We start from the raw sequence: 9,966 nt of genomic DNA, 5'->3' as shown, positions 1-9,966 counted from the left end.
TATCTTGCAATTACTCACACAATTTCTCCATATATGGCCGGCCACTATTCTCCAAATATGGTCGGCCACTCCCCTATAAATATCCCTATTATCCCACTAAAAAGCTAAGTTATTGGCTATCCACAAACTTCTAAATACATTCTTTTCAGAATTCTAACTTTGGCATCAAAGATTCTTCGACCAAAGCCCCACCCATTCATCGTGGGCGCGTAGGGCATTTTCGTTAAAGGAGAAGACGGCAGAAATTTGCATCCACAAAAGCTACTCTTGAAACATGTATGTTTCTTTTGTTGGCAAGAAATTTGGTTTTTGTATTTTTTTTATTGAGTCTCACTTTCATCCAATATTATTAATTTTGATAATGTCTTTAATAAAAAATTAAAATTAAAATAGAACAATAATTTAGTCCTAGTCCGAGCAAACATCAAACTGGTGACAGTACTATTTTCATTATCATGTTTCTTAGTCTAACACTGCACCAAATATTTCACTAAGTCAGTTCAGCTTAATCCTTAAAACTAGTCTAGTCCAAAATAGTCTGCAACACTTGTGCAGCCCAAATGTTCCTAACCTTGGCCCAATAAACTCAGAACTCGTCTTTAAGCCCATTAATAACAGAAGAAATGAGAAACGCAGCTGCCATGGTCGTATGGCAATTGCTTCGCACCGTCTTATCTGGAAGCTCCTCCTCGTCATCCAGTGTTACAGCCATTTCCTCCCCTCCAAAACCAAAAACCCCAATTTCAAATCAGCACTCTTCCCCCAACCTCCACCTTCCGAAACGCTGTCGTTTGCTGTATAATGTGTATGCTACGAAACCAATGGCGAGATTAATACCAATGGCCATGGCAGCCTCTCTACTCCCCCACATCACCTCCCATACTCTTCCTCTCAAACCCTATCTCTGGCCTTTTCCTCGCTCTCCAACCCCGACAACTCTCCTCTTCCTCAGACCCTTTTCTCTCGCCGCCCGCTCCGTCAACTGCTTCTCCGTCCCCCAAACTCCGCGCTCTCCAAACAGCTTCAATGGAGATGTTGGCCCTTACTTGTCCTGTTCTATGCCCCATCAGAGCCTTAAAGTCGCCGTCTTGCTTAGCGGTGGCGTCGATAGCAGTGTCGCCCTCCGCCTCCTCCATGCCGCCGGTCACTCCTGCACCGCCTTCTACCTCAAAATTTGGTTCCAAGTATGTTTGAATGAATCCCATTTTGACTGTTTTAGAAGAATTGGGAAATATTTTCTATTGGGTAGTGTAGAAACAGATAAAAATGTGAACTTGTTGGGTTATTGTTTGGATTCATTTCGTATTTCGGGTGTTCTGATTCAGCTGAATCTGCTACTTTGTTAAAATTTTGATTATTTTGAGAATATAAATTAAAAAAAAAGGCTGAGCTGCTTCTGATGTGTGGTTTTGTGTAGGAAGACTTTGAGAACTTTTGGTCAGAATGCCCATGGGAAGAAGACTTGAAGTATGCAAAAGCTGTCTGCAATCAGGTCACTTTATTTCACTTGCAATCTTCTTTTATTTCTAAACCATCAACATAAAGTGGGGCGAAAGTGATTTGATCTTTAATCTTCTGTTTCGAAATGAGGCTTCACTCTGAGTGTTCACATTTTGTGGGGTGCTATGAGTTATAAACACAGACATGAGTGTTCACATTTGATCTTTAAATTTCTCTATCCTCATTTTTCATCCATCTGCCTTACATTTATGAGTAAAGAATCCCATATGTACACGTTTTTGGCAGAAACCTCTTGCTATTGTTTGTGATACAAGAAGTTTATCATGGTTTTCTTGGTATAGGCTATGCAAGCGGTGGCTCTTAACAACTGAAACTAATGACGTCTGTCTACAGGTTGATGTCCCACTAGAAGTTGTGCATTTGACGGATGAATATTGGAAGAATGTGGTATTCATTACTTTCCCTGTGCTTCAATTGTAGGTTATGTTCCAATTGTAGTCACTTCTGTATGTAGCCTTTTAGTAGTTATATCCTTGATGATTATATCTCACAACTATTTAATATTCTATTATTTATTTCAGTTTTAAAACTTTATAATAGCATATGTGGGTTAGGCCAGTTGGTCAGCAGAGTGTTCTCAACCCTTGCACCCAAGTTTGATTTACCCTCCTGTAGTTTAGATTATTGCCATGTCACAAAAACAACAAAAAATCTTTAAATGGATAATTATTTATTTGGCCAGTCTTCATTATCAGCTGCCTTCTCATTGGGTAACCGGAAGAAACTTTTGAAGTTTTTCTTCCCATCATGTTTCAGGTTTCCTACATTATTGAAGAGTATCAATGTGGCAGAACTCCTAACCCTGATGTTCTTTGCAATACAAGAATAAAATTTGGTATGCAATGAGTTGAATTTAAGATTTAGTTCTGGCTCTTGTGATGCAGAATCCGACTTTTAGTTTTTTGTTTCTTCAAGTTTATGTTACTTTTCAGGTGCATTCATGGATTCCATCAACAGCATGAAGTTTGACTATGTGGCATCTGGGCATTACGCAAATGTTGTCCACCCACCTGCAAGTCAAACGGACAAAGATTCTGTTCTAGAACTCTCACAAGATATGGTACCTGTATATGATACACCATTGACAACTTATATTTTCATCTTTTTGTCATTTTGGATTATCAATATTGGCTTGTTAAACTTGTTAAGTTTGAGATTATTTCATTTGATTCAAATAGGGTTTTTTGCTATGTAGACCTATATGTAAGTTTTGCTGTCATCATACATCATCATTTATATGTCTCTCTGTTATGATAAGCCTTGAAACATCATGGGATTGCGTCTCATTTCCTGCTATATTTTTTTTTTGTGCTGATTTTTCCTTCTGAATTTGTAGGTGAAGGATCAAACATACTTCCTTTCAAATCTTTCTCAGGCCCAGCTTAGGAGATTAATATTCCCACTTGGTTGTCTGTCAAAGGTCAGTGGTGGGTGCTATAGTTTGAATGCTATGCAATACTTCATTGGATACTTCCCTTAGCTAATTCTAAAATGTGCACATAATATTTCTTGAATCACAAATTTCAGCTGGGGAGTAAATTGTCTACAAAAATTTGAAAAGGCTCACTGTTGCTGTATTAAATTCTCCAATAATCTTATATAATACACGTTGAAATGAAGTGAATTGTTAACTTGTCAATAACAAACATTTCCACGGTTTCTCATTGCTACAAAAATAGCATTATTGTTGTGAATTTGTGAAAATATGTAATCTTTTATTTTGTAATTTGTAGTCTTTCCTTCGTTGTATTCTTTCTTTATGTTTGTAATCCTTTTAATTCATTTTTTGTTACTTTTCTTTCCACTCTGTAGACTCTTCAGTCTTCACTCTTGCATGTAATTCTTTATGCTGATTCCTTTTCTATGAATATTTCTGTAGGATGAAGTTCGCAAACTTGCAACAAAGTTTGATCTGCCTAACAAAGACAGAAAGGATTCACAAGGAATATGCTTTCTAGGGAAGGTATGTTTTGTGGAGCTCCCAACATTCCTACCCGTTTGCAGAAAATAATTTCATCATTTGAATGGCACAACTACCTATATAGATACCAAAATTTTGTATGGTAGCACGTGGAGTGGACATTTTAAAATTCCTAACATCATTCACTCAGCCTTTTTTTTTTTTTTCTTTCTTTCTTTTTTTTTTCTTTCTTTCTTTTTTTTTTTTTTTTTAATAGATTAAGTTCAGTGAATTTATAGCGAGACACATAGGGGAGAAGGAAGGTGTCATATTGGAAGCTGAGTCAGGAGATTTCCTAGGAAATCATCGGGGGTTTTGGTTCTACACAATTGGTCAACGACAAGGTCTACGCCTCCCTGGAGGACCCTGGTACGCTGTCTTATTGTAATTGTTGGACCACTTCTAAGGTTTTCTGGTGGTACCTGTGTTGTTGTCGTTTTAATCCTAAAACTGGTCATTTGGGAATCAATAATTGGAATATTACAGTGTTTAACAGACTTAACTTTGTTATATTACCCAATAGTTTTAAATTGCTATATGGTTCTAAATTGAACATCAGTATTCCACTGTATATGATATATAGGATGATAATGACTTCTATATCATTATTTCCCTTGACGTAGTTAGTGGCTACTAAAATCCTGTCAAATATTCCTACAAAATGTGATTGTGCCTTTGTAGCACGAATACTTTTGAAAGGTAAAATTCATTGCAAGCAAAGGTTTGTAATTTTTGGTTGAAAACATGAGACTACATTATGATATTGAAGCATGTTTGTATGATACCAAATATTTTTCGTTACATTTTTCAACTGTAGAAACTCAACCATGTAAGGAAAGGTTGAGACATATGTGCACATTATCTGTATCCCTGTTTATTGAGAATCAGTGTATGAGCTTATGTTTGGGTCTCCTTGTACCACTTCAAACAGGGTTTCAGCTTTACTGTCTGCTGTATCTTCTTTTGCAGGTATGTTGTTGAGAAGGATATAAAAAACAATGTCGTTTTTGTGTCAAGAAATTACTTTTCAGTTGACAAAAGAAGGCGCCTGTTTCGTGTAGGCTCCTTGAAATGGCTAAATGGTTTGTCCCCAAACCAGATCAGTCAGCTAGAGTGCAAGGTACAAGGACGTTATAGGTTTTTCCTTATATTAGTTTTCAGAATGCAATACTATTGTTTTCCCGATGACTGTTTGTTGAGTAAATATTGGTCTAACTCTAAAATGACTTTTATACATAATTTCCTTATTAATCTTGAACTCATACTTTCAATATTATCAATTAATGCACAACATGCATAGTGACCACATTGTGGGTCCACTGCTACTACAATAAGAAATTATGCGTACAAATGAATGTAAACATTAACTACAGACCATACAGCATGATTCAAAACAAAAGGGGAAAAAAATTATCTGTACAAATGAATGTATCAAGTACATGTTTCTAGCCTAAAATTTTTACACGATTTTGTTACGTTTCGTTTGGTTTTTATTCTTTGCTTTTTAGTTGATCTTGTCTTTTCTTTTGAGTTTTGAAAACAAGACAGTTTTATGTTAGTGGCAGTCTCATAAGTAATGACTCTTGACTGTGGCATAGAAAACTTACCACTAGTTTTAGTTGTTTTCTCTGTCTTGTACTCCGTATCAAAGTCAGAACTTGCACCTGGAAGCGCTTACAACTTATTGTACCACCATCCATCAAATAAAATCTTAAATCAAGTTGTGTTAGTTAGATGTAGACCAATTGTTATGTGTGTTTTTGGATGTCCACAAGTCTCACAAGGATGGGTTGTACAAGGAAAGCTTTGAATCGTGTTGTATGGTTTGTAGTTAATGTTTACTGTTTAGAATCCAATTCGGAAGAAGCTGAAATGTTTTAAACCTTTCAGGTTAGGCATGGGCCTGCCTTTTGTAAGTGCAGCTTTATAATGGAACCTGGTGAAGATGGTCATGAAGATGTTGCAGTTGTCCACTTGTCTCAAGATGATCAAGGCCTGGCAGCTGGGCAGTTTGCGGCCTTTTACCAAGGAAGAACCTGCTTGGGCTCCGGTGTAATTTTGGAGTCTTGGGATGATCAAGGTTTTCCAGTGTGTGCAAGAGCCCATGAAATTGCAAGAATGGAAGATAAATCACTTCTCGGTAAACCAGTTAAGATAAAAGTAGAGCCAGAGAATCTTTTAAGAGAGTCTGGTGAGGTAGATGGCGTGGAACTTTGCGGAGGACTGAAAAATCCTGGAATTGCTGCTACTAAACAACCAATGCAGGTATCTCAATGAGAAGCAAAAACCCGATTCCTTGTAAATTAGCTGCGGAACTTACAGAGAAGTAGTTGCACATATTCTAGCGTTTTTACAAATGACTGTTCAATGTAGTGCTTCGGTCTTGCGATGATCCTCTGTTCATATGTTAGGAGTAGTAGTAGTAAAATTTGTTCAGCAGAGTTTGCATCGGTCATAAGGAGTTTTGGCCCTTGGTGCAGCAATTTTTTTCAAGCAGTCTCTAATGTGAGTCCTTTGCCAAGGGCGGCATCGTAGTTTTCTTTCGTGTTTATGTGTTGAATCCTGATTACTTGATCAAAGCTGCATGAATTTTCTGAATTGAAACTTGTAATCTTTAAATCGTAATCCCATTCCGTCAGCCAATTCCGTTAGCGATTTGTTTTGGTTTTGTTAATGACATTCAAGGGCAACAAGAGAGCAGCGGAAGCACACCAACTTTCAAACCCAAGACCAAGAGGTGTCATGCAGGAGCTGGGCAGTTTCAGATGAAGCGTATGTCATGCTCTCATCCTATTCGGAGGAAAGTAAAATAAAGGGTATGAAAATTGGGACTAGAAGATCTCAGATGAGGATGAAAGTAAACTACATGGAATGGAAATTGGGACCCTCTGCAGGATCGATGGCAGGAGTGAAGGATTTGAGTTTGCAGTATGTTATGGATCTCCCGCAATCAAGCTCTCCGTTCTCACCGACGTGTGCGCAGACATTCCCGCTTCCGCTTGAAACAAAGGCGCTGCCGAGTGTGTACGCGATGCAACCGTGCAGCGGGTGTGGTGCAATTGTGCAGTGGATCTCGAAGGAGACAACCAGATTTTCGGTAAGAGGAGAGGGACGGTTGGCCTTTTTAGTTGTTTGGCAACATTTGAAATTATAAGTAAAAAAAATAAGGGTGGAGCTTCCAAAGATCTGCTGCCCCACTATTCCTGTCTGTTCTCAGACTCACCTAGAGAGAGGGGAGAGAGAGGAGGTTAGGTGCTTTGACAGGGAATGGTAAGCAATCCTAGTTGATTGTTGGTGTGGCGCTCTAGCTCGATATATTTTTTGTGAATTAGTGCGACATGACAAATGCACACTTGTAACAGAAAATAACGTATTTGTCAAGGTTATATGGAGAGGAAAATGGTTTGGTTTTCTCTATTTTAATCGGAAATTTGCGGTTTCTGACTTTTAGATTGAATAAATTTAAGAAGAATGAAAGTATAGAATGCTAGAAAAAAAACTTTAATTTTTAGATTGAATAAAGTAAAAGAGAATGAAATTAACGATTGCCGAAGAAGAAAAAAGACATGCAAATATCACAAATGCTTTAATCTAGTTAGCTAAACACAAGTACTAAACTATTTCTGGAACTAACTATTTATGAAACTCAACATGAGTACACTATTTACGAAACTGACAACACGGGTACACTATTTATGAAATCGAAAATAGGTACACTATTTATGAAACTCAACATGAGTACACTATGTATGAAACCGAAAACGGGTACACTATTTATGAAATTGACTATTTATGAGACTCAACATGAGTACCCTATTTATGAAATTGAAAATGGGTACGCTATTTCTGAAACTAACTATTTATGAAACTGAAAACAGGTAGGCTATTGGGTCTAGTGTAAGATCAAAGTCGTTAGCTCTTAGGTCTAGAGTCTTCGCTCCTTTCTTCTTCCTCCCCGTCCTGTCTAGGGAATGGTAACTATTGGATGTCATTATTAAAAGTAGGGTTAAATATTAGAAGAATAACAAGTGGTGTCTAGTGGTGATGGAGAAACAGCTCAGCTTGTGTCATTGCCTAGCTGTTATCTTCGGTCCTCCCTCTCACCTACTGTTTTCATCCATTGCTTTCAGCTCTTCTTGCTGTAAAAGTCAAAGCTGGATAATAGATTAAGTTTAGAGGGATTGCAGGTCATCATGATGTTGGCATTAGCTGCCATCTTCCCTCCTCTCTTCTTCTTGTTTCTTCTTCCATATATGCTGCATCTTGTAACTGTTTTATTCATGAAATATACATCAAAACATCAACATGGTATCAGAGCAGGAAAAATAACCTGCTTCTGCATTTCTTCCAGCTGATCGTATTCCATCTCCGACATGGCGGAAGAGAATTCTTATTCGTTTGGAGATGAAAATTCCCAGATACCTTCCTCCTCAACCGTGTCTGAGGTGGATGTCAATCCAAATCAAAGATTAAGCTCGGTCTTGTTAAATGAGTTTAATTACTTACATTGGTCGAGAGCAGTGAGTCTTGCCCTAGGTGGAAGGTCCAAGCTAGGGTTCATAAATGGAAGCATCGAAGTTCCTGATGTTTCTTCACCAACTTATGAAATCTGGCTTTGCAAGGATCAACTAGTTATGTCATGGCTCCTAAATTCCATGGAACGTAAACTAGCTGAAATATTCAGTTATTCTGAATCATCATTCAAACTATGGGAGACAGTCAAGGAGATGTATGGCAGCAAGAACAATGTTGCACGTGTGTTTCAATTGAAGAAGAACATTTCCAACATACAACAAGAAGGAAAGCCCTTTGTTCAACTTCTAGGCAGCATGAAGAGCATGTGGAATGAGCTGGAAATGTATCGGCCTCACACAACTGAGGCGTCTTTACTACTGAAAAGGGCAGAAGAAGACAAGATATTCCAACTCTTGTCAAGTCTCGATTCAGGATACGAAGATTTACGAAGCCACATACTCATGAACCCCGAACTACCTTCCTTCACCAGCGTATGTGCAACAATCCAACGTGAAGAAGTACGAAGGAAAGTCATGAACACTGGCACAAAGACCAGTGTAACTGAAGCAAGGGCTTATCTAGCCAACGAAAGAAAATACAAAGTGAAGAATCCACACTTAAAGTGCCAACACTGCAACTATACTGGTCACGTTAAGGAGACATGCTGGATTTTACATCCAGAATTAAAGCCAGAGTTCATGAAGGAAAACAAGGGCTCACAAAGACTGAACCGTGCACCACATAGAGGCAACAATGCAACTACCTCAACCTCTCATAGGTCTGATGCACTCAAGAGCTTCACTGCAAATCATGCATCAAATTTTGGTGAAGGACGATCCCCGGTCCAGAACGATCCCTCCTAATCCCGGTCCAGAACGATCCCTACTTACATACTTACTACAATTGATAAAAAGAGGGTTTAATTTGTGTGCGTATAAATCACGCATCAAATTTTGGCGCCGTTGCCGGGGATTAGCAAACTTGCTAATCCCTTGTGTTTGTGTCGGGTCAAAGTGTGTCTTAAGGTCAAGAGTCGAGTGTGTGTATTTGTTCTTTCTTTTTATTTTTTTTTTGTGTTTGCCGTGCATAATCTGTTTGCTTTTGTTTGTGTACCGTGACATATTCCTTGTTTTGGGTGTGTTTGCCGTGCTTCTAAGAGAGTTGCTAAATTATTTTGCTTCATTGTTCTAGGTACAAGTGTATGACTCGTAGTTCTCATCCCGTTCGTGAGAATATCTTGGAGTTTGACGACGATTTTGAACGAACTTTGAGAAGAAAGAGGAAGCAACCAGAACCTAATCCACCTAGTTCTAGTTCTGAGGCCGAATCTGAAGAAGAAGAAGTGGAGGAAGAAGAACAGGTCATGGCGATAGAGAATCGAACAATCAAGAAGCTTTCTGCCTCGGGATTAGATAATGCCATGCCATTATGCATTCAATATCCTAGGGCGGCCCAAGGCAAGACCGATGAGTTCGAATTGAAGTCAAGCTTGCTGCATCATATTCCCAAGTACCATGGGCTGTCCATGGAAGATCCAAACAAGCATTTGAAGGAGTTTGAAGTTGTATGCTCAAGCATGACACCCATTAACGTTGATGGGAATATTTTGAAGATGAAAGCTTTTCCATTCTCTCTTGTGGAAAAGGCTAAGGATTGGCTTTATGAATTGGCACCCGGGACCGCTACTTCTTGGGAGAGCATGAAGAGAGCGTTCTTGGAGAAGTTCTTCCCTACTTCAAGAATCATTCTCTTGAGGAAGAAAATTAGCGGAATCCAACAAAGTCAAGGAGAATCTTTTCCGGCATACTATGAGCGTTTTAAAGCCCTTGTTGCATCATGTCCTCAACATCAAATGAAGGAGGAGTTTCTCCTTCAATACTTCTATGAGGGCCTTCTTCCCATTGAAAGGCAAATGCTCGATGCTTCGGCGGGAGGTGCATTGGTGGACAAAACTCATATGGCAGCCAAGA

General features: G+C 38.7%; 1 protein-coding gene across 2 annotated transcripts; it reads left to right on the top strand.

The window, feature by feature from the left end:
* The first annotated feature begins 775 nt into the window (after positions 1-775).
* On the top strand, positions 776-6,132 carry LOC103965543 (tRNA-specific 2-thiouridylase MnmA). Of its 2 annotated transcripts, XM_048574820.1 has the most exons (11): positions 776-1,184; positions 1,418-1,492; positions 1,855-1,908; positions 2,278-2,356; positions 2,454-2,581; positions 2,858-2,941; positions 3,401-3,484; positions 3,699-3,850; positions 4,413-4,450; positions 4,543-4,601; positions 5,372-6,132. In XM_048574820.1, exons 1-11 carry the CDS (start codon positions 822-824, stop codon positions 5,756-5,758), a joined length of 1,503 nt encoding a protein of 500 aa, XP_048430777.1. In that variant the 5' UTR covers positions 776-821; the 3' UTR covers positions 5,759-6,132. The 2 variants fall into 2 exon arrangements, with proteins under 2 accessions (XP_048430777.1, XP_009376883.2); XM_009378608.3 differs by lacking the exon at positions 4,413-4,450 and having other exon boundaries at positions 4,451-4,601.
* The last annotated feature ends 3,834 nt before the right edge of the window (positions 6,133-9,966 follow it).

This window comes from the organism of the source record quoted next, unplaced genomic scaffold (assembly GCF_019419815.1).
Source record: "Pyrus x bretschneideri cultivar Hongxiangsu unplaced genomic scaffold, Pyrus_bretschneideri_v1 Contig75, whole genome shotgun sequence".
NCBI lineage: Eukaryota > Viridiplantae > Streptophyta > Magnoliopsida > Rosales > Rosaceae > Pyrus > Pyrus x bretschneideri.
The sequence above is the reverse complement of the archived record's forward strand: the minus strand, read 5'-3'. Positions and strand labels throughout refer to the sequence as shown.

Bases quoted from the DNA above. Each gene is read 5' to 3' on its own strand.
- LOC103965543 (XM_009378608.3), top strand. From the start codon at position 822: ATGGCGAGATTAATACCAATGGCCATGGCAGCCTCTCTACTCCCCCAC. The intron at 3,485-3,698 runs GTATGTTTTGTG...TTTTTTTAATAG, and splicing joins GAATATGCTTTCTAGGGAAG to ATTAAGTTCAGTGAATTTAT. The intron at 4,602-5,371 runs GTACAAGGACGT...TAAACCTTTCAG, and splicing joins TCAGTCAGCTAGAGTGCAAG to GTTAGGCATGGGCCTGCCTT.